Source organism: Artibeus jamaicensis, unplaced genomic scaffold (genome assembly GCF_021234435.1).
Source record: "Artibeus jamaicensis isolate MK-2021 breed Jamaican fruit bat unplaced genomic scaffold, CSHL_Jam_final contig_1015, whole genome shotgun sequence".
In the NCBI taxonomy this organism is placed as follows: domain Eukaryota; kingdom Metazoa; phylum Chordata; class Mammalia; order Chiroptera; family Phyllostomidae; genus Artibeus; species Artibeus jamaicensis.
Window position 1 is genome coordinate 8,728,021 of NW_026521194.1, and position 24,922 is coordinate 8,752,942.

At 34.7% G+C, this 24,922-nt stretch overlaps 1 protein-coding gene across 1 annotated transcript in view; it reads left to right on the forward strand.

Annotated features, from left to right (window-relative positions):
• USP37 (ubiquitin specific peptidase 37) overlaps positions 1-24,922 on the forward strand; it is a 78,154-nt gene that overhangs the window by 22,805 nt on the left and 30,427 nt on the right. The window contains exons 9-16 of the mRNA XM_053669666.1: positions 1,097-1,194; positions 2,522-2,606; positions 7,682-7,840; positions 16,712-16,843; positions 17,199-17,322; positions 17,841-18,031; positions 21,688-21,805; positions 23,296-23,375. Of these exons, the coding sequence (XP_053525641.1) occupies positions 1,097-1,194; positions 2,522-2,606; positions 7,682-7,840; positions 16,712-16,843; positions 17,199-17,322; positions 17,841-18,031; positions 21,688-21,805; positions 23,296-23,375 (987 nt within the window). The remainder of the gene's footprint in view (positions 1-1,096; positions 1,195-2,521; positions 2,607-7,681; positions 7,841-16,711; positions 16,844-17,198; positions 17,323-17,840; positions 18,032-21,687; positions 21,806-23,295; positions 23,376-24,922) is intronic.

Genomic DNA, 24,922 nt, shown 5'->3' on the forward strand with positions numbered 1-24,922 from the left:
ATGACCATTTATCTGAATGGACCCACTCTATACAGGTTGAGGTATTTAGGAAGACTAATGTGGGAAAACGGGCTTAAACTTTATGTTCATGGACTTAAAATAGCTTGTTTTTTTTAAGGTTTTTTTTTTTTTTTTTTTTCAGGGAGAAGGGAAGGGAGGGAGAGAAACATTAGTTGGTTGCCTCTTGCATGCCCCCAGCCTGTGACCCAGGCATGTGCCCTGACTGGTAATTGAACCGATGACCTTTTGGTTCACAGGCCAACATTCAATCCCCTGAGCCACACCAGCCAGGGCAAACTTTAAATAGTTTAATCACTAGAATTTAAGTAATGTTGACATTTAGTAAATAGTATCTCATAAGAACATCTTGGTTTTGTTTTACTTTTTAAACATATTTAGTATCCAACTCCAGTAGCTTTTTAATCAATTATTTTGGTCTTTTAGTAGCTAAGTCATTTCATCTGCTCTTGCTTCTAAGGAGGAAAATTTATACAATCTTGCTGTCTCTGGTTTGGCCTTTATAAAAATAAAATATTCCTTCAGTTTTGCTTAATTACTAAGGGGTTGTGGATTGGATTGGCTTTTGACTTGGTAATGAAAGCTTATTTTCATAATTTTCATTTGCTTAAGTCTGGACCTCTTGAGGCTTTTAAAACTTTGTAGTCTAATTTCCAAACAAATTCATGAATTCAGCACTTGAAATGTAAAATTTTTAGTGACAACTATTTAAAATTAAGAACTACAGAGAACATTATGCTAAGTGAAATAAGCCAGTCAGAGAAAAATACCATATGATTTCATTCATATGTGGAATCTAATGAACAAACTGAACTAACAAGCAAAATGGGGACAGACTTATAGATGGAGACAGGATGGCAATGACAGGGTATGGGGGAGGTTAAGGGTTAGAGGGATAGAGCAAAAAAGAAAAAGGACTCATGGACATGGACAATAGTGTGGTTACTGCGGAGGGGAGGAGAGTATAAAGGAACTAAATGGTAATGGGAAAAAATACAATAAAGATTAAATTAAAAAGAAATAAAATTTAAGTACTGTATCTTTACACATTTATATTGAATTAAATTATTAACTTTAGGAACAACAAGGCTATGACAGATCCCTCAAGAAAGTATTTAACCAGCAGTAGAGAGAAGCAGCTCAGTTTGAAACAGTCAGAAGAGAATAGGACATCAGGTAAGTGTTTGGTTTATTATATAAGCTACTCATTTGTTATAATATATATTGTATAGACTAGAAATAAAAACCTAAACTGGCACATAACCTCTCTGTTCTTTAGGAATACTCCATAATTCAGTGCTAGTTTTTGGGATCCAGTTTGTTTCCAGTACTCTGCTAAAATACTTTTAAAGTACTAGAAATATAAAGGAACTTTTATTCTGTTCACAAAGAGTCTAGACTTTACCTTCTTTCCTATTTAACTGCCCAGAATTAAGCTCTTTCATTGTCAAAGTACCTGCACCATAGAATGAATCCAAGGAGTTAAAGTGGTTGAAATTAAAGTTCATCAGTGTTGTCACTTACTAAAAGTTCTAAGAGATCTTGAAATTATTGCCTGAAGAATTGCTTAACCTCACCTGTACCCTGTTTTTACAAAATCTAAAAGTTAGACTGTCCCATGAATTTTTGTCAGCATTTCTTACACTTAACCAATCTTCCTGATATTCTGAACTACTTAGACATTCAGCTGTTGATTTGAATATTATGTCAGCTTGAAATTAAGTTGAAGCAAACTAAAATATGGCATGATTTTGATAAATTGGGAGTTTAGGAGAATTCATTTGATCAAGATTCTAAGAATGATCTTTCAGCAGTTCAGAGTTGTGATATTGGACTCCTACAAAAAGAAGTATCTCCAATATAATTCTTATTTCTGAAAAATAAAACATTATGTAAACTTCACTTGATGGTTTTCAACTTTCATAATAAGCCGATAGGTAGAAAATGATACTTAAAGATGTAGTAAGCCTTAACAATATTGAAGTTAAGGTACATCTTACAAAATTTGATGTAGAAGAGGAGAGAGAAGGAAGTGGTCAAGTGATAAGGTTCATGGAACAAAATGTAAAAGTGTTAAGAATGTTAAAGTTACAGAGTCAGTAGAACTAAAGTAACACAACTAATAATTGGTTGGAAGTAAGCAAGAGTAGGGAAATTTCTAATTTTCCCTGATAGGGAATCAACTGATACTGTTAAAAATGAGTAAGTAAGGAAATAGTAGAAACAATATCTACTGTTACAGAGGAAACCAGAAAAACTAGGTTGTAAAAAATGGTTAGAAATTAGAAGCAAAATTTTTGGAGCTTATGGGGCAGGAAAGTATTCTTTGCTATTGTAACCTTTTCCATAGTATTTGATCTTTTGACCTTTATATAACTAATGAAAAGAAAGAGAGAAAATAATTAAGTAAAAACAGGCCTGATGTATAATTTTAATTTTATTATTAATTGGGCTTCAGCAATTGGTTAGGAATTAAGTTGTTCCTGTGTTTGTTCGTTTATAGGGCTTTTACCTTTGCAGTCATCATCCTTTTATGGTAGCAGATCTGCATCCAAGGACTACTCTTCTGGCAGCACTAATCTGGACAGGTATGCATCGGTTATATGCCCTGTGAAGAACTGAAGAGCTCTCCTTCAGAATTTCAAATGATGGGGTAGACTTCGTAAACAGCCTTTCTTCTCTCTCTTCCACATCAACTTTGTAAGATGTTCCATTGACATTGTTAAGGCTTATTGCATCTTTAAGTGTACTCAAAGTGAATACCTGATTTAAAATAACAAAATTGATGAGAATCATAGACTAATGACATTTTAATTAGAAAGTACTCTACAAATGTTTTAGTTTATGCTCTTCTTTTTTATGTTTTTTAAGGAATGAATAAACTGAGTTCTAGGAAGATTTGTACTGAGCCCCCAGCTTGTGAGGGGCAGTATGATCAGATTTGAGACTAGTGTATATATTCTTCATCATCCCAAATATTAAGATGTCAATGAATTGCCTTTGTCACCTGTATATTTTTTAAGCTGCCTATCAAAAGTTAAGGCATTTTCTTTTAAAAAAGTTTTACATTATAGGAAAAGGCTAGTCAGAAATTTAATTGCCAAATCTATTAATTGTTTTGAGATCTGTTGGATATAAATATATAAGACAACTGGTAAGCACTTGTCAAGAAGTCATGATTACAGAGTACAGCACGGAGGAGTCCGTGGTAAATGTAAAAAGTGAGGGTAGTGCTGGTATATAATAAATATGGTATATAATGAATGACCTATTAAGTCATATTTTGGTTTTTACTAGAATTTAAATCAAAGTGGTAAAAAAACATCTTGATTATTTGTATAAAGTGGTTAAGGTGAAGTAAACAGCTTGTTAATACACAGGTATATAAGGCCTTGGGTGGTATCTGTTCAAGCACTTTACGACTGCAATGGTAACTAAGTTACTTGAATTTAAGACGGAGGAAATTTGGCTTATTTCTGTTTATTAGAAGGGTTTTTAAGGAATCTGGGTTTTTTTTTTATTTCTAAATTTGGTTTACAAATGATTAAATGCAGTACAAATTTCTTCTCAGAATAATAGAATGAGTGTATTCATTGCATTAAAATTTTCTTTTAATGCAAAGCTGCACTCAAAGATAGGGTGAAAATTTCAAGATCAGTGAGAAAACTAATGTTGAATAAAGATTGACTCCATAAGGCACATGGAAAACATAGACAGGAGTCATGTATCTAGGGCTGGGTCTTCAAAACTAACATGAGATTGGGAACTGAACTTTCCCCAGACTAGAACTGGTGAAGCCAAATGAAGGTAGGTGTCTAGAACTGCTCTCTGTACTAGTAAATCAGGGCAAAACCATAAATGTGCTGCTTGCCTGATGTTCCCTGAGCAGAGAGCAAAAATACACAGAAATGGGAATTGCAGTGAATGGTGTCTGCTTTAATCTTACCTGCACAGGGACAATAATTCTGAACCCCCAGCGGGAAGTCCCATGCAGATTAGAGAGAGGTCCAGACTAAGGCAGCTACTAAGCAGGTCAAGCAGGCATGATCATGTAATGCAGCAAAGCAGAGATGGTGAATGTAAATGAAATTAAGAGATTTATATTGGGTTCCTTGGTCTACCTTCCATGTCTTCATAGCATTTTGAGGAAAAAAGACTAAGGAGAATTAAAACAAGGAATTTATCAAATAATAGATGAAAATGATAAAAGCCCACACATGGAAAAGCCACCTCAACATATGCCAAACAGCAAATACGTTTTTTTAAAAAATCCACAGTGTAGAATATGATGGGTAAAGAATTCTTTAAGGCTATCAGGAGAATTTGTCATCTGTAAGGGTAAAGCAGACTGACATTAGCAACAGTAGGGACAGAAGACATGAAGTAATAGCATCAAATAATTCTATACCCAGCTGAATTGTGATTGAAGAATGAAGACAAATAATGCTGTTTTTAGATAATACAAAGATAATTTATTCATCAAAAAGAGTGTAAGTAAGAAATAGCAGTGTGCAAAATAATTTTTAAATAATCTAAATACTTTAAAAACTTTTTTGTATAACTAATAAGTACATATGATAGAAACTAAGTGACAGGGTGCTTAGAGTGAAAAGTAAATTCCCCTTTGTTTACCAACTCCTAGTTGTGCATTTCCTCTTTCCATGGCAACTGCTTTACTATTCTTACAGGGTTATTCCATGCAGGAAATAGATTTTGGTAGTTTTTATAAAACGAGGATGTGGTAGTATTAAAAGCAAAAAAGTAATAATAAAATATAGACAAGAAGAGCCCTGGCTGGTGTAGCTCAGTGGCTTGAGCACGGGCCTGCAAACCAAAGGATCGCAGTTCAATTCCCAGTCGGGGCACATTCCTGGGTTGCAGGCCAATTCCCAGCAGGGGACACATGGGAGGCAACCATACATTGATATTTTTCTCCCTCTCTCCTTCCCCCTCTAAAGATAAATAAATAAAATCTTAATATATGTGTGTGTGTGTGTGTGTATGTGTGTGTGTGTGTGTGTGTGTGTGTGTGTGTGTATATATATATATATATATATATATATATATATATATATATAAAGAAATTCAGGAGTGAGGAAGAATACAGGAAAATTAAAATATTTTAACTTCTTGTTTGAGAGGAGGCCACAACAAGTTAGACATATTAGAAGGTTAAAGATGACTTCCTTGGTCTTCTGGCCAAGAGGGAATAACAGGGACCAGAGTGTCCTCCTCCATGAAACAACTAAGAACCTGAACAAATCATTTGAAGCAGTGGATCTTAAGACATTGGAAATGAGGCAGTGAAGGGGACATTGATCCCTAAGAGATGGGAAGCAAATGAAATTAGCCTTATGACTGCCCCTCGAGCATTCTTCCTAGAGAAAGTTCTCAGACTGCCACACAGGGTGGGGGGAACCATGCAAAACCTTGTGTCTTCCTTAGTTCAGGAAATGGAGCTAGGAGTCCAGGGAGACCAAAGAGCTGGAGTTCACATGGGGTACCAGAAGGGAAAACTGCACAGAGAAACAATTGCAGAGATCTGCACAAGGTCTATCTTGAGTATTCAGTTGAGTGCCAATCAGCTTCTGCTGGTGAGAAAACTAGCCAAGCCCAGGGAAAGAACCACCCAAAAGATCTAAGGGAATAATACTAGGGAGTTCACATAAAGCCAGGCATAGATCCAGTTCTGTAAAGCAGTTTGAATGCTAAGAAAGGCCTTGCCGCATTAGTGAGGAAAACAATCCCTAGACCAATTGCTGCTCTGGTTCCACATAACAAACCTTAAAAACAAGACTAAAATATATCAAACTGTTTCTAGGTAACCTAACCACGTCCCGGAATAAAATTCAAGAATGTTTATAGAAGTCTAAAATACCGAGCACCCAACAAGATAAAATTCACAAGTACTGAGGCAGAAATTACAAACATGACAATTAGTAGACAAAGATTTTTAAACAGTTATTAACACAAATCAGTAATGGTATTATATGTAAAATATACTAAATGTTTTAAAGAGAAGGATAGCTTGGATTTTGAATTAATTAACATTTAAAGAAGAAGAATAATCTATTTGCTATTTATAAAAGAAATAACTGCAATAAGAAGATGCAGATAGTTTGAGAGCAAGAACGTGGAAATAAATATACCCTGCATTGTCCAAACTACAGTATTTAGGAGTGCATTCACTGAAAGGAATAACACTGAGAAAGCTAATGATACCTTTTAGGGTAGGGGAACAGGGTTGTGTTTGGGAAGAGGCATTTGGGGCTTTTTGACATTAATGATGGTTACACAGGTATTTGCCTTATAAAAATTTGTTAACCTCTACATTTTACTTTTTTAAAAATTAATAAACCTTGTTTTTTAGAATAGTTGTAAGGTCAGAGTAAAATTGAAAGTGCAGTTTTTATAAAACACATGCAACTTATCTCACTATTGACATCCTGCACCACAGTGGTACACATTTGATTTTTATATACTTTTTTGTATAAATATTGTTTCACAATATTTTTAAAGTAACAAAACCAGATATTTACTATTAGATTGCCTAGCCAGACAGAAAATTTTTTTCTGTATTTTATTTTATTTTATATATATATATATATTTTAAATTTATTTAATTATTGTTCAAGTACAGTTTTTTTTTTTACTCCCATCCCAGCCCACCCTTCCTCCCCAGAAAATTGTTTGGAGATAGTTTTCTTTTATAAAAACATAAATCACATTCCTGTTTCACAACATAACAAAAAATAAATGTCCAAGCAGACTAAAGACCTAAATAGGAGCCAAAACAGGTTTTAAAATGTTAACACAGGAAAATATTTCTGTGAACTTATGCTACAGAATGATTCTTAAGACACGAAAATTGAAACTATAAAAGAAAAATAATAAATTTTACTATTCAGAAATTGAAACTTAAAATATCTAATAGACCAAGGATTAGAATGTAGACTGTGTAAAAAAATCACAAATCTTTTAGAACCCAATATATAACCCAAGAGCTTACAAAAAGCAATTCAGAGAAGAGGAAACAATTATATTATAAAAGCATTTTTTATTTCAGTAGTAATCAGGAAAAGAAAATAACAATGAGATCATGTTTTACTCATTAGATTGGTAATGTAATGGGAGACAATGTGAGGAAATGGAAATTCACTATTGGTGGATTTTTGGAAAAAATCACACTATCTTAGGAAAATTAAAAATACTTCTACCATTTTCACTTCTCAGCATGTAAACTGGAGGAAATTCTTAAAGAGGCTGGGTAATATTGGTTGTGTTATTTTTTTTGTAATAGTGGAAAAAGTTAACTGCCCAAACTTTTAAGGCCAGCTAAACTAATGCATGATCTTCTTAAAGTAGATAAAAATGAATAAGAAGTAAAACTATATTTATAGTTTTTGACTATAAATCTGAATAGCCATTTACTTGGATCACTTTGATTGTAGGTTAAGTAGGTACAATATTACCTGCCTCTTCAGTCTGTCAACAGACTTGAACTTGTGGAATTTTTCCTGAATTGATCATTATTATTGATAGTTCCCCAAATTTAGATTTTTTTCCTTAGACATTGACTTCTCTGAATCTACTAGGGGAAAAAAGTATCATTTAAAATTCTTTTGCTTCTTCATTTTCTATTCTTTTCTTTTTTTGTCTTTAGGACTAACGTTTCAAGCCAAATTCCCTCTGCCAAAAGAAGTTTGGGATTTCTTCCTCAGCCGGCTCCTCTTTCTGTTAAAAAACTGAGGTGTAATCAAGATTATACCGGCTGGAACAAACCAAGAGTACCCCTTTCCTCCCACCAACAGCAACTTCAGGGGTAGGTAAATTTCTTTATTTTGCTTTCTTTTTATAAAGTGATTCAACTGAAGTATGTTTTCATTGGTATAAAAAATGTTGAAAGGAATCATGTTAAGTATAGTTATAAAATACTTGCTTATTTATTAAAGAGTTATCACATCCATAAATAAGTTCATTATCTAGTCAAATTTTTGAACTTTGAATATATATACATATAAAATATTCATCATAAAGCAGAAAATGAGTAGTCTCCAATCCCATATACTTCTTCCTACTTCTGAGATAATTCAGTATTAAGTTTTATTTATATCCTCCCCAGTCCTTTCATTCTTATATTTTTATTTAATACAAAAATAAGATCACAGTATAATAATAATAGTATCTTACCTAAAGTGTTTATTATGTGAAATGTAAAGTCTGGTTGTGCACAATTTTTAGATTACTTCATAGGATAGTCAGACATATTTTTTAAGAAGATTTTCTTTCTTTCTCTTTCTATATTTTTAGAGAGGGGGGAAGGGGGGAGATAGATAGGGAGAGAAACATCATTCCGTTGTCTCTCTCATACCTTCAACCAGGGACCTGGCTTGCAACGCAGGCGTGTACCCTCACAGGGAATTGAGCCAGCAACCTATGAGTTCACAGGCTTGCACTCAATCCACTGAGCCACTCTAGCCACAGGGCTCTGTGCTAAGTTTTTTAATGGATTTTTTTCTTTAAATCATTGCAACAGTTCAGTAAGTTAGATATATTAAAAGTCTACTTTTATAGATTAAGTCACTAAGCCTTGGAGAAGTTAATTAACTTACTCAAGACGATATATAGTCAGTAATACAGCAGTAGTAAATCTAGGCAGTTGGACTCCACTTGTGTTCTTAGGCACTGTGTTATGTTACTTCTCTGTTCCCTCATTTTTTTCCACTTCACATTAACATGAACATCCTCTTATTATTAATATATAACCTTCAACCACGTTAGTATGCATTTAGATTTTTCTTTTTTCCATTATAATCAAAACTAGAATGAAGATTTTTATATTCACGTTTTTAATATTTGTTGGAATTTCCCTGAAGTAAATATTCTTGAAAGTATAATTAGTAAGATGAAGGAAGGCACTTTGAATTTTTTTTTTTTTTAAGATTTTATTTATTTTTAGAGACAGGGAAAGGGAGGGAGAGAAGCATCAATGTGAGAGAGAAACATATGCTGGTTGCCTCTTATATACGCCCCTACTAGGGACCGAACCTGCAACACAAGCGTGTGCCCTGACTGAGAATTGAACCAGCAACCTTTATTTTTGTAGGACGACGCCCAAACAACTAAGCCACACCAGTCAGGCGAAATCTTTGATTACACTTACCAAATTACCTTTCCCTAACCTATTTGCTTGTTTGTTTTTAATTTTACCTAAATTACTCTGTTTTTCTACCAGCTTTAAGATAATTTTTTTACTTGACTGAGTGGTGTTTACCAATTTGGCTTATCCATGGTAGTTTATATGCTTCATACCTTAACAGAGAACAGCATAAAATTTGTAGTGAAAACATCTCACTTTCTTCTCTGCTTACTGTTCTTTTCTCTGAGCCTCTTCTTTTCTGCTCTGTCTTCTAAAATGTTTACCTTTCGATTAATTCTTAATTTCTTTTGTTTTTCATGATTGGTCTGCCTCAAATTGTTATGTTAGTCTTATCCATCCCATTTTATGATCATTTTTCATCCAGATCTTGCCTACCTTGACTTTATTTGTCTCACTTTTATAGCCTCCTTTTGTTTATTTTATAAGTCTGCTTCTGGTCTCTATCATCTACGTCCTTCAGAGCCTTTTGATGTCCTTAAGAGTTACTCTTGGTGCTCCAGTCTCCCTGTCTACCTTCTGTATTTCTTTAATATCTGTACCAATCTCTAGAAATACAGTTTTCCTCTTTTCACACTTCTTTCAGGCATTAGAGTATACTATTTCAAGTAGGCTATGTACTCAGGACAAAGGACTTGTTCGAAAAAAAGAAATAGAAAACTACCGGGTGAGACTACCATCACATTTCACTTCAAACCTGTTTTCTCCAGCTTGCATACTTAAAAGCTTAGATTGGCACAAAATCTGTGTTCATTCTTTCTTTCATCAAGCTTCTTGAAAGTGATATTTAATCTACCTTCTAAGTAAAGAAATGAACCAGATTCCATTAGTATTCCCATTTTCTACTGTTTTAAATAAGGTACTGCCAGGGAAAGGATAACTTAATAGACCCGAATCCATAAAAAAAGACCTGTAATGCCCTGGCTGGTGTGGCTCAGTGGATTGAGCGCGGGCCATACATTGACATTTCTGTCCCTCTCTCCTTCCCTTCCCCTCTAAAGATAAGATAAGATATAAAATATAAAATAAAATAATAAATAAAATAAAATAATAGTAAAATAAAATAATAAAGTAAAATTAAAATAATAAGAATAAAGTAATAATAAAATAAATAAAAGTGTCCTGGCTGGTGTAGCTCAGTGGATTGAGTGCAGGCCTGCAAACCAAACAACTGCGGTTTGATTCCCAGTCAGGGCACATGCCTGGGTTGCAGGCCAGTTCCCGGCAGGGGACACACCAGAGACAGCCATACATAATGGTGAACATAGGTTTGGATCTTGGTAGTTCTTACCAGTCATTACAGGTAAGAGCTTGAAAGTAGATGTTATCAGAAGTAACATTCTCAGAGCAGCATTACTTTTAGGGGAAAGAATCAGCCAAATCTGAAGACTTGGTTTAGAAGCAAAAGAAAAAAATGGGAGGAAAATTAAGGATTGTGCTGAAATAAAAGGTAGACAAGACATTCTTATCCCTTCTTTCTTACCACCACCATAACCCATTAAAGAAATTACATTTTACTAAACTAACAGAAGAGGATATGCTTGAAATAGGAACCCTATCCACCAAGTGAATCAGAACATAAAAAAAAGAAGGCCCTTTCTATGCCAAACTGTAAGGGAAAAAAATTAGCATGAATAAAAAAATTAAGGCCAATAAAAATGCTAACCCCAAACCAATGTGAACTGTAAGAAAATTGTTATATAACACTCAGACGTGAATTATTTGAAGATATGAAAACACCATGAATTAGAAATTGCAACTAAGAATCAAAATGGACAATCAAGAAGAAAATGACAGTTGCTTGAACTCAGAAAGACAGAGGAGAAGAAAAACAACATTGTATTAGAAATTAAGTCTACATTAAAGATCCCCAAAGGGAAAACAAGTTTAAATGAAAATAATAAGAGTCGTGGAAGAAAACAAAAATAATCAAGGAAGGAAGATGATGGGATAAAGTATAAACTGTAAGAGAGAAAGTTTTTGAATTGGGTAACAGCCAAGGAAAGTCTAAATTATGTATAATTAGAGTCCCTGAAGAAAAAACAAAACAGTGAAACAGAGCTAGTATTTAAAACTATAACCCAGGAAAACTTTCCCGAAATAAAATTACTGAATCTATAAATTGAAAAAGCCCTCCCTACCTGGAAAATTGAATGATCAAGATATGTCTTAGTACAACTATTAGACTTTAAAGACAAGGGCAAGAAATATAGATTCCAAACTTTTCAACATTATTATTCAGAGCTAGATAATAAAAGAACATCATTTTCAGGAAGCTTGATGAAAGAAGGGATGAACATTGGATTTTGTATGCAAACTGGAGAAAATAAGTTTTGAAATGGAAAAACTCAGGTGCTGTATAAAAATATGCTGTTCCTGAGGACTCTAGAGTACAAGCTTTATTCAAACAAGAGGTGATGAGGGCAGTATTGATGAAAAATAAATGGCAGGCATTCCATCTCTTCAACTGGAGAGCTAAGACTAAAACAATAGTGGGAACACATAGAGGATGGTATATAAACATTAAATCATCTGACAAGGAAGTACAATTGTAACTAAAAGAAAATGGAAGGAGAGCCACAAAAGGGAAAGAGTAATATAATTGTGTTGTAAGTAATAGGTGTAAGTCAAAGGATGCCATTTAAAGTACAGTCTATTATAAATATAGACTTAAGAAATGATAGATAAGGGCACTTATAAAAAATAGTACAAATATAGATGGAAGTGTAGGTAATGCTTCACTTTCTTGCACAACCAAAAGAAGAATAACAACCAATTTAAAAACAAAACACAACCAGAACTGCCAAAAAATACAACTGTATGGAAGTCCAACAACCAAGGAATTAAAAAAGAAACACTAATTCAGTCTGGTAGGAGGGATGGAGAGGATGTGCAGCAAGGCAGCAGATTCGCTTGGGGATAAAACAGAAGGGACAGCTGGGGAGACGGTGCAACTCGGTTCTAGCATGGGGAAAGAAAGTCTCAAAAATCTCTTGCTGTAAAATTCTGTGGGGGTTGCTATAATGGAAGAAACCACCAGTCTCACAGGAGAGTCCATTGGAGGGACCCACAGGGTCCTGGAATGTACATAAGCCCACACGCCCAGGAATTAGCACCAGGACAGCACCTGAAAGGGCACAGTCCTCTTGCAGGAAGCAAGGGAAGTGACTGAAAGCAGGTGAGAGCCAAACAAGCGGCACCGTTCCCTCTCTAACCCCTCCTCCCACATATAAAGCCACAATGCAGAGAAGCGGGTTTCCCCTCCCTGGTGAATATCTAAGGTCTCACACCTTACAACATAACAGATGCACTGAGACCAAGAAATATGGCCCAAATGAACAAATAAAAACTCTGTGAAAAAGAACTAAGTGGTGAGGAGATCGTCAACCTATCAGATGCAGAGTTCAAAACACTGATAATCAGGATGTTCACAAAAATGATTGAGTATATCACAAAATAAAGGAAGAAATGAAGGCTCTACAAAGTGAAATAAAGGATAATGTACAGGGAACCCACAGTGAAGGTAAGGGAACCCACAGTGTAGGTAAGGAAACTGGGACTCAAAGATTTGGAACAGAAGGAAGAAATAAACCTTCACTCAGAACAGAATGAAGAAACAAGAATTCAAAAAAATGAAGAAGCTTAGAAATCTCCAGGACAGTTTTAAATATCCCAACATCCAAATTATAGGGGTGCCAGAGGGAGAAGAGGAAGAACAAGAAATTCAAAACATACTTGAACAAATAATGAAAGAAAACTTCCCCAACCTGGTAAAGGAAATAGACATACAACTTCAGGAAGCTCAGAGAGTCGGATATACGTTGAATCCAAACAGGAACACAAGAATACACATCATAATTAAATTACTCAAGATTAAAGATGAGAGAATCTACAGAAAACTGTACTTGAACAACAATTAAAATAAAAAAAAATAAAGATGAGAGTATCTTAAAAGCAGCAAGAGAAAAGAGCAAGAGAGTTAACCCACAAAAGAGTTCTCATAAGATTATCGGCTGATTTCTCAAAAGAAAACTTGCAGGCAAGAAGGGACTGGAAAGAAGTATTTCAAGTCATGAAAAGCAAGGACCTACATCCAGGATTACTTGATCCAGCAAAGCTATCATTTGGAATAGAAGGGCAAATAAATGCTTCCCAGCTAAGGTCAAGTTAAAAGAGTTCATTATCACCAAGGCCCAAAATGATAACAAACTCACAACTATCAACAACTGAACCTAAAAACAAATACTAGGCAAACAACTAGAACAGGAACAGATTCACAGAAATGGAGATCACATGTAGGTTTATCAATGGGGGGAGGGCAGGGGGAGAGTGAGGAAAAGGTACAGGGAATAAGAAGCATAATTGGGGGGTACAAAATAGACCAGAAGGTTAAGAATAATATAGAAAATGGAGAAGCCAAAGAACTTAAATATACAACCCATGGACATGAACTAAGGAGAGGAATGCTAGAGGGAAGTGGAGTACTGGACAGAGGAGTATAAAGGGGAAGAAAAAAATGGGACAACTGTAGTAGCATAATCAATAAAATACTTTAAAAATTTATTTGTAAAAGAAGAAACTTCTGACACATGCTGTAGCATGGGTGAACCTTGAGGATGTCATATTAAATGAAACAAGCTAAATGCGAAAGGACAAATACTACATGATTTCATTTGTATAAGGTATCTAGAGGAGTAAAATTCATGGAGACGGGAAGTAGAATAGCAGCTACCACAGGTTGGGGTAGGGGAATGGAGACTTACATATTACTTAATGGGGACAGAGTTCCTGTTTGAGAAGATGAAAAAGGCCTGAAAATAGAATGTGGTGATGGTTCCACAACATTATGAATATACTTAATGCCACTGAATTACACACTCAAAATGGTAGATTCTATGTTATGTATATTTTATCATAATTCAAAAATAAGCTATAGAGACAAGGAAGAAAGTATAAATATAGATATAACCACTAAAGTAAAAAAATACAAGTATTTTTTTAATGAACAGAAATATTTCTAAAACATACCACATAGGTAAGTAAAATTATAACATAAAATGGCAGAGTTGAGTCCAGATATATCAGTAATATCAAGAAATGTGATTGGAGCCCTGGCTGGTGTAGCTCAGTGGATTGAGCACAGGCCTGCAAACCAGAGGATTGCGGTTCCCAGTCAGGGCATATTCCTGGGTTGCAGACTGGTTCCCTGGAGGCCAGTTCCCAGCAGGGGATGCATGAAAGGCAACCATACATTGATGTTTCTCTCCCTCTCTTCTTCCCCTCTAAAGATAAATAAATAAATAAAATCTTTTTTAAAAAAAAGATAAAAGCTCACTCAACTTTCCTTTAAAAAAAAAAGAAATGTGATTGGGCTAACATATAATAAAGAAAAATGTTTTCAAATTTGCTCATAAAGCAAAACTGAACTGTGCTATGTACTAGAGATAATCTTAGAACAGTGATTTTTAAAGTTTTAAAATAAAGAAAAGAAGCTAGAGGTTTAGCAGTCTAATGGAAACAATGAGAAAGCAGGGATTGCCATCCTGATACCCAATAAAGTAGAATATGTAAGGATACAAAAGGTTATATAAAATATAATCACATATTATATTTAATAATTTACAACATATATGGGTATATTTTATTTTAAATTATATAAAATGCAATTTTATATTAAAATGTATAGATACTTCATTTTTTATATTGTATTGCTAAGTTTTAAAGTTCACTGATACTGTCTTCTTTGATGTTTAATATGTTATTAATCTCATTCAGTAAAATTTTCATTTCAAATATTGTTCTTTTAGCTCTAGAAGTTTAATTTGGGGCTTTTAACTGTCTTTCATTTTTTTCCTCATTGTGTTTATGTTTTCCTTCTCATTCTTGATCACATGAAGCATATATAACTTTTAATATCCCTGTCTATAATTAGATTTGATTGTTTTAAGACTTGTAGTTCAGCTTTTTGGGGTCAAATCTAGAGGGGCCTTTACTCTAAGGTTAATTTCATTCCTTCCCTAAAGCATGGACCCTCGGGGGTTTCTACCAATACCCTATGAATTCATCCAGGTCTCTCAGTTCCCTCTGACTAGTGGCAACTCAAACAATTTTAGATCTATCATGAGAGCTGGAGATTGGTTTAATAGCTCTCCAGTAAGCATTCTTTTCCTTGAAGTTCTGCCTGGTGTCATGGGGCTTTACCCTAAGCATGCACAGGTTGCTATTTAGCTAAATTCTCAAGCAGTGTTCTGTGTAGATGTCTGGAGCTCTTTGCATGTCTCCCTCCTTTTGGGTCCTAAAATTTTAGCAATCTCAGCCTCTCAGACAGTACAGGAAAGGTCACTGGTTCAATTCCTGGTCAGAGCAGCCACCTAGGTTACAGGTTCAGTCCCCTGTTGGGGTTTGTGTGAGAAGCAACTGAATGATGTTTCTCTCTCCCATCCATGCTTCTCTCTCTCTCCCTCCTCTCTAAAACTCAATGAACGTGTCCTCAAATGAGAATAAAATAAACCTTAAAAAAAATAGTGGTGTAGTACCCATTAAAGCTAAACACAACATGTACAGGGTGAAGCAAAAGTAGGTTTACAGTTGTTCCTGTAGAAAATACAGTGATTAAGAAATAATAATATAAGAATAAACTCTGTTTTGTGTACTCACAACTATAAACCTACTTTTGCCCCACCCTGTATTCTATAACCCAGTGGTTCTAAGAACAAATAGCTCTTTGGATAAGTCCCCAGTCCTTTTTATGTATATACCATATTTTTGGACTATAAGACGCAACCACTACCACCACCACCCCCAATTTGGGAGGAATAATGGTTGTTAATGCTGCCGTTGAGTTCTGTTTACATTTACATTGGTGAAATATTACATTACTTACGTTATTAAATATTTTACCACATTTTTGCTTCAAATTTTTTTTTTCTATTTTCCTCCTCTAAAACCTAGGTGTGTCTTATGGTCGGAAAAATATGGTACATATTTAAAATTTTTACTTTTTTATTTTTTTATTTCATTACTAATTTTCTTTTAAGAGAGGGGAAGGGAGGAAGAAAGAGAGGGCAAGTGTGAGAGAGAAACATCCATTGGTTGCCTTCCACACACACCCCAGGGGACCTTTACCTACAACCCAGGCGTGCAGCCCAACCAGGAATACTCACCAGCTAGGTTCGTAGGACGATGCCCAACTGACTAAGCTGCTTCAGCCAGTATACTCCCTAGTCCTTTTTAGTGTTTATTTGAAAGTGTATGGTTTTCCTTGAGATAAAACTAAATCATTATAATGCAGTGGTTCTCATAGTGTGGTCCCCAGACCAGCAGCATCACCATCAACTGAGATCCTTTCTGAAATGCATGTTTTTGCACCTTTGTCCAGAATGAGAAACTCTGAAGTTGGGGCCCAGCAGTATGTCTTTTAATAAGCCCTCCTGGTGATTCTGATACATTCTTTACTGGAGAAACCCCTGCTCTAGTGAACATTCTTTAGGAACTGCCGTCGTCTTCAAAACTTTTTGTTTGTTTGTTTGTTTTCAGCTTCTCCAACTTGGGAAATACCTGCTACATGAATGCTATTTTACAATCTCTGTTTTCACTCCAGTCATTTGCAAATGACTTGCTTAAACAAGGTATCCCATGGAAGAAAATTCCACCCAATGCACTTATCAGGTAACTGTTATGTACTTACTAAGTAACCTTTTACCTTATTGATCATAGAATAATGGAGTTTTAGACACTTAAAAAATGTTTAATATATTTTATTGATTATGCTATTACAGTTGTCCCATTTTTCCCCTTTCAATCCCTTCCACCCTGCACACCCCCTCCCAGCCACATTCCACCCTTTTAGTTCATGTCCATGTGTCATACTTATAAGTTCTTTGGCTTCTACATTTCCCATACTCTTCTTACCCTCCCCTTGTTAGACACTTAAAATTTAATGTGCCATGTTAACAGTCTTTAAAATATAATACCATTCAGTGTTTTATAAAACATGTGAAACTGCTCTCTTTTGTTTTACCAGGCGCTTTGCACACTTGCTTGTTAAAAAAGATACCTGTAATTCAGACACCAAAAAAGATTTACTCAAGAAAGTTAAAAATGCCATTTCTGCTACAGCAGAGAGATTTTCTGGTTATATGCAGAATGTGAGTATCAGCGGTTTTTAAACACTTTAGAAATAGGGGAACTTGAAGTGATTTCAGTGCGTTACCTAAAACACACTAAATACACTTAGTGTGTATTTTTATTTTAAAGTGAGATTTGTATACATATGTTGTGTTCATCACAGGTTGGAAAACCTGAGGATTTCTCGTAAGGTTCAGTGTGACTCTTCTATGTATTTTATCATCTTTTAATAATACACATGTGGTCTATCAGTGCAGCAACTTGGGCTATTTTAGCTACAAAGGCTATTTTTTAAAATCAACTTTAAAAAAAACAAGAAGTGATTCAATTATTTATTCATACTAATCTCACTGATAGTAAATATAAAATTCATCATTTGTTCTTATTCACAAAGTATGTAAACTGTTAGAGTAAATTTGACCTTGTTAATATAATGTGTTGACTTTCAAGTGCTTGGTTTTAGTAAATCACAGTATTGATAAGCTGTTACTGTGACAAAAAATGTTTTGATCTGATAAAAGATATTATGCCTTCTTAGGATGCTCATGAATTTTTAAGTCAGTGCTTAGATCAGCTAAAAGAAGATATGGAAAAATTAAATAAAACTTGGAAAACTGAACCTGTTCCTGGAGAAGAAAATTTACCAGATACATCAGCCACTAGAGTATATACGTGCCCTGTTATTACTAATTTGGAGTTTGAGGTTCAGCACTCCATTATCTGTAAAGCGTAAGTAGTCTCCAAGAAGCCTCCTTTTCCTTTTAATTCTTTATGGCAAGTGATTGAAACTCTCACGGAAGTTTTAATTCTTATCTTTATTCCTATGTCATGGAAAAACCTAAATACAAACATCTTTTTCCAATGTCATTATCTTTTATAAAAATTCTTGGTTGGTTGAGAACTAAGGCATACTTAAATGTTTTGTCATCTGCTTTACTGGTAACAGTTCATTTTGAATCTGCCCCTTCTTTGAGGGGGTGGTGTGTGTGTGTTTTCTTTTTATCACTGTGTGGAACATCAGGTTCTTTGAGAGGACTTGTTCTTTTTACCCTGAAAAGACTTGTTCCTCTTAGTCGCATATTTTGTTGAACCAAAAAATCATTTTTAATAATGGATTCTTATAAAATAGATCAAAAATTGAATATTTTTTAACTTCAATGCTTTTTAACCATGTTTACATTAGTTACTCAAATCTACTTTCTACATTTAAATAATTCCATGTTCATTATATCATATTAAAAGGTTCTATTTTAATTAATCTTCAAGAATTTATTTTATTTACTTTTTTAGAGAAAGGTAAAGGGAGGGAGAAAGAGAGTGAGAAAAACATTGGTGAGTTGCCTCTCACATCTGCCCTGACTGGGAACCAAACCTGCAATCTAGGCATGAGCCTTGACTGGGACTTTAACTAGCGATCTGTTGTTTTGCTGGATGACACCCAACCAACTGAGCCACACCGGTCAGGGCTCTTCCAGTTATTGATAGTACATCTCTGAATACAGTTTTTCAAAGGCAGTAGAATTCTTCACAGCTCTATATAAGTGAGAATTATTTATGTGGCTTTCATAAATGACTTAATATAGAATCATTCAGTCACTGTTACCTTACCCCTCAAAATATTGTGTATACCGTTTGGTTGTATCTTGTTACTCTATGTCACTTGGGAGAAACCTGATTTTGTGGGTAATCTCTTTCTTCCTGAAAGTCTTTGTTACTTATTGGAAATTCATAGTTGCACTTGTACATCTGGGTATAGACACTTTTTGTTAATCTTGCTTTTAATATGATGGACCTTTTTCATCTGAAAATTTAGTGTTTTCTTTAGTTTAAGGAAATTATTCTTTAAACATTGCTTTTCTTCCATTAGTGCTGGAACTCTTTGTAGAAATACTCAGTACCCATATATGTATTTGCTCTCCATTTTCTGGCTTCCATATATGTCTGTTTTTCTTAGGGTATTCAAAATGATAGTGTTCATTGAGGTCTCTTCCACTTAAACATTCTAGTATTTTTGGTTAGAATTTCGAACAGTGATGTGGAATGTGGACACTAATCTGTGACGTTTCTTAACTTCACGATTTCTTCAGCCCTTTTTCCTTCAGAGGATGTTACTTTTTAAAGAAAAAGTTCTGGTCTTACAAATGCAGCGTATCTTCTTGTAAAAGTTAGAGAGCCCATCAGCAGTTAATGTTTGGCTAAATGAGCCAAAGGGTTCATTTAGTTTTTCCATTAAATAAAAGACACATTTTTTTATTTTCACCAATAACTTTATTGATTTGGATATTTTGAGTATGTTGGCTATCTCCTGCTATTGGCTTCTAGTGGGAGAGGCCAGGGGTGCTGCTAAACATCTTCCAATGCATAAGACAGCCCCACAGCAAGAATTACTTGGCCAAAATGTCAGTAGTACCAAGAAACTTCACAAACCCCTTTTGACATGTTTGATCAGGCACAGCAACTTCTCCATACACTGCACAAAAATTTTTTGTGTGTGTTTCAGTTGTGTTTTTAACTTCCTTGAAATAATAAAGCATAACATGCCAAAAATGTTGCGTATTTTCTTCCATCTTCAGTATTAAAATGGCTACACAAAATTCTCACCAGTTTTGGTAAATTTTTTTTTAATGCACACCGATGGTGGCAGCTGTCACAATACAATCTAACAAAATTATTTTGAATGAAGTTAAAGACAACTAATCACTGCTAGAGCTGTCATACAGAAAAAAACTGAATGAAGTTCTTGGCCAGCTCCATAATATGACAGACAGCCATCCTTCCCTTTCTTCCAGTGTTCTTTCTGAACAAAATTTGTTCAAGTCGGAGGGAAAAGCAGTGTTTAATTTTTATTTCGTTTAATTGCGGGAGTACCAACCAAATTTCTTTTGATGGGCAAATTCCAGTCGCTTCTGATAGAAATGTCCATAGGAGGAAAGAACACCACATCAAGCCCTGGCCAGTGTGGCTCACTTGGTTGGAGCGTTGTCCCATTACCAAAAGGTTGCAGGTTCTATTCCCAGTCAGGTCATAACCTAGGCTGCAGGTTCACCTCCAATTCAGACCTGTACAGGAGGCAACCAATCAACGTTTCTCTCTCGCATCAATGTTTTTCTCCCTTCCTCTCTTCTTTTCTCTCTAAAACAATGAAAAAATGTCCTCAAGGTAAAGACGGAAAAAAAAAAAAAAAAAAGACCACATCAAAGTGGTGGCTGCTGCATTGCGCCAATAGCATCAGTCAGGCAGTGCAGTTGTGCAGCACCCGAATGTCCTGTGTCCAGTTACGATGTGTGCGCTGGTGCGTGAAGCGACATTGCTCGCGGGATGTGGGCGCAGCAGGCAGCTACGCTGAACAGTGGCCCAGGAGTGGCAGGTGTGGGAGGCTACGTGGTTCTGTGGGCTATAGCTGCAGTGCTACAGTTGTCTCCTCAAAGGCCTTGCCTTCCTTGCTTTGGTAATAATTTTCTTTCAGATTGCTCTTTAAACACAAAATAATTTCTGGCTGAAGGGAAATTCTATATATCTTATTCCTCATTGAAATTTTCCACATTTAGTCTCTTTTCCTTCTTGCTGTAGGTTAGTTTGGTCAGTTTGCCAAAATGCCTATTTTTTTTAATTGACTGGTTTTTAATTATTATATGGCATTCTGGTATATCCTCAAATATGAAGAATTATGAACTTTCCATTTGAAGAACTTAAAATATCTAAAATTAAAGTTCTTAATATGCCCTGTAAAACCTCCTGTAGTCTTCCCTATCTTAGTAATGACAGTTTATAAATGTACTTCTGAACTCTTTTTTCTCCTGCACTGGTACATTTAATGTCAACAAACCATTTCAGCTGTTCACAGTACATCCAGAGTCTGACCCCTTTTTACTACCTCCACTGCCACTGCCTTGGACTCTGCTACTATCATCTCTTGCCTAGATTGTTGCTTTCCTTCTAAACTGGTCTCTGTGTTTCCATTCTTGTTTCTCTGTGGTCTGTTTTAAACACATTAGTCAAAGTGATCATTTAAAATGGAAATTAGTTCTGTCAGTACTCTCTTTGTAACCCTGACTTCATCTCCTACCAATCTTCCTTTGCTCATTCTGTTCTAACCAAAGTAGCTTCCTGCCTTTTTTCCAAAATGCCAGGATCTTGGTACCTAGAGGCCTTTTCACATTTATGAAAGTGCTTAAATACTTACAGTTGAGGTTTTGCCTGTATTTATTTAATAAGGGTTAAAGTAAATATGTCTTAAATGTTATATATTTCTTATGCCTAGTCATACTCTATCAGTACTTAATAAGTTCTGTAGGAGAACAGTGTTTCTGAAGTATACTTGTGTTCATTTTTGTGTTGCAGTTAGGCTTCTGAATGCTTAGATTTGTCTTCTTTTATTCTTACAGATGTGGAGAGATTATTCCCAAAAGAGAGCAGTTTAATGACCTCTCCATTGACCTTCCTCGAAGGAAAAAGCCACTCCCTCCACGGTCAATTCAGGATTCTCTTGATCTTTTCTTTAGGGCAAGTAGTATCTTGTGGTATTTTCACATAACCAAATTTTATATATCATAAGTAATCATATTTGAAGTTGGTTTCTTTAAGGCGTAATATGGACAAAATTCTTGCAGAGAAAACAAATGAGAAATAATAAATGATATTTTTAAAAGCTTGATAAATCTTATTGTTAACTCGAAGAAAACTGATTGCTTAAGTAGTTATACATTTGACTGAAAGCAAGTGTTTTAGACAACCTTGGAAGCAGCTATTTATAAATAAATACTAATTTTTGAAGCATAAGAAATAACACATGCTAAAATTTGGTAATGTGGGTTAAAATTGGAGACACTATATAAGTGAGTATACTAAGATCTGAGGAATAAAAAAATACTCTGCTTTCCTGAGGTTGTATGTACCCTGTTAGAAACAACAAAGAAGAGTCAGTTTTATCCAAAGCTGTAAATACGTATTTGTGTCTGTAATATACTGTTACAGATATTCTGGGTCCTGTTGTGTAGCAGTCCTTGTAACTGATGGCAATTTGCCAGGATTGTAACTTTTTTTTAAAGACTTAATCTATTTATTTTTAGAGAGAGGGGAAGGGAAAGAGAAAAGGAGGAAAAGAAACATTAGTGTGTGGTTGCCTCTCATGTTGCCCCTCTGGGGACCTGGCCCACAGCCCAGGCATGTGCCCTGACTGGGAATCGAACCAGTGACCCTTTGGTTCACAGCCCGTGCTCAATCCACTGAGCTATACCAGCCAGGACAGGATTATAACTCTTTGTCTTTATAATAGTGGTTCTTGTTTTGTTGTAGCTAATGAGCAGGATTATCTCTCTAAAGTTTAAAAAAAGAAAACCTTTCTGTTCTTTAAATGATGAACATTTAGCTCCACCCAAAGATACTCTGCTTTTCCTTTTCTTTTAATCATTCCTTACTATTGTAATTACCATAGGATTTGAAGTTTTTGTTAGGTATCTTTACCCTCCCCCCCCTTTTTTTTTTTTATTTGTTTCAGTTTTCTCTAGGTAATGATATCCACCCCAAACTTTGATTCTTTTAAAGCAGTTGTTTTTAGTGGGATGTTACCAGAAGATTGAGTTCCATTATAAGAAAAGGTAGTTACATCTAATAGACCAGGAACTTCAACTAACCTGAAGGTGATCTTATTTGCTCTGGCCAAATGTTAAGTTCGAATATACTTTTGACAATGGTTCTTGTGTATTCATGGGGAAAAAGTTGAGAATCTGCTGCTGTACTATCTAGTTATTATCATAGATTAAGGTGTTTCCTTGATTAAAAAAGGGAATTAGAAATTCTGAAATAGGATATGATATTGTAACTATATTTTGAAGATTAGGTCTTAATTTAGTAAGGTTTGTGACCCTAGAAACATTTAAACTGGTCGTAGTTGTCATTCCACTGAAGTAGTATAGGAGAGATTAGTAGCATTTAATGGGATAATGCTGATTCAGCTTCATGCTTCTTTATCTTTCCCTCCTGTCTTTCTACAGACAGAAGAACTTGAGTATTCCTGTGAGAAGTGTAATGGGAAGTGTGCGCTTGTCAAGCACAAATTTAACAGGCTGCCCAGGTAAAATTAAGTTTTTTTTTTAACTTAAAAAAATTTAAGTTTTTTTCTTAAATTTTTCTTCTTTAAAGATCTTAGAAATATTACTGAATAAATGAGGTTTACCAGAATGGATTGGTAAAGAGAGTCAGCAAAGCTGAACTGTGGGGAGGGCAGAGGTTGCAGATCTGGAATGCAGAAGAAAGGAGGAGGATTTGGAAGGTTGGAGGAACTTTAGAGTCCCAAATGGTAGCAACAAAAGGACTTGGTCCGTGAAACTCTGGAATGATACGGAATAGCTAGTAGATTTTTAATTCAGTAATGTATGTATAATGTTCAGTTATAATTCGTTGTCCTGTGTTGTACTGTAGTCCTTCCCTCTCTTATCCCAAACTTTCAGTAAAAATCTGCTATAGACATATACACATACATATGAAAATAAAATAGGAAAAATAATTTTCTGTAATTTGTACATTCCTTTATTCAGAGGATCTTATAAGTTGATAAGCTTTCTATAAAAATAAAGAATTCTGAATTAGGAATGATATTAACTTAAATTGTATTAGTTTTTTTATAAGTAAATGTAAAACCAAACTAGCTAGAAAAATTACTATGTGATTATAGTACAAATTTTAGTTCTTTGCGAGAATAGATCTCAATCACAAACAAGGTTATTATTAACATTAAGTATTTATATGGCACTTTGCCTGCCGAGTGCTTTACTGTCTTTCATTAGTTTCAGTTTTTCTAAGACGTAAGCATGGAGTTTCTGGAATCTAACCTCTAGACACTAGTTCTTTTATAATTCATAATCTGCTCCTTTCTGGAAATGAAATTTTTTTAAAGAAATGACTTTCTAAATCATAACACTATTAATATATTGACCATAGTATACATTTCTTACTTAAGAGACTTGCTCTTTGCCATTTATGTTTTGAGGTAGGAGGGTAAGGGAACAAGTATTAAGGCAAAGGATTATTACTAGCTGTCATTAACAAAGGAAATCGGTGTATAATTAAAAATATGTGTTTGAACTGGCAAGCTGAATGTCTGTTCCCTTTCCAGTTGCCTAGTTATTTGGCCTTTCAAAGTAGAAAAAAATACTGAGGGCAATTTTCCTCCTTTGTTTTTTTTCCCAGTAGGTCACTTATGTTAAAGGTTAATTTATTCCAAACTTACATAAAACAAAAGACTTTGTATCATAAATCCTAATATTGGACTGACTTTCTTTTTGTTCATTTCACTGTTGGAGCCAGTCTACTATTATTCTTGAAGGGTCTGGCATCTTTACCAAATCTTTTTATTTCTAGTCCATCTCATCTTTACAAATCAGTAATTTTAACTATGATCTGTCTCTTTCATACTACCTTTTATTTTTGGTATGATTATTTGAAAATTCAGTCAAAATATGTGACATCTGATACTACTTTTAGTCTCTTCACATTAGTTGTAGCCTGTGTTCTCTCAAGTTGTGAATTTAAAGGTTATGAATTCTGTAGCATAATTTTTGAAAGAAAAATAGAGTTGATAACTACAATTCACAAATTTTTGAGGTTGTGGCTTTTGTGATG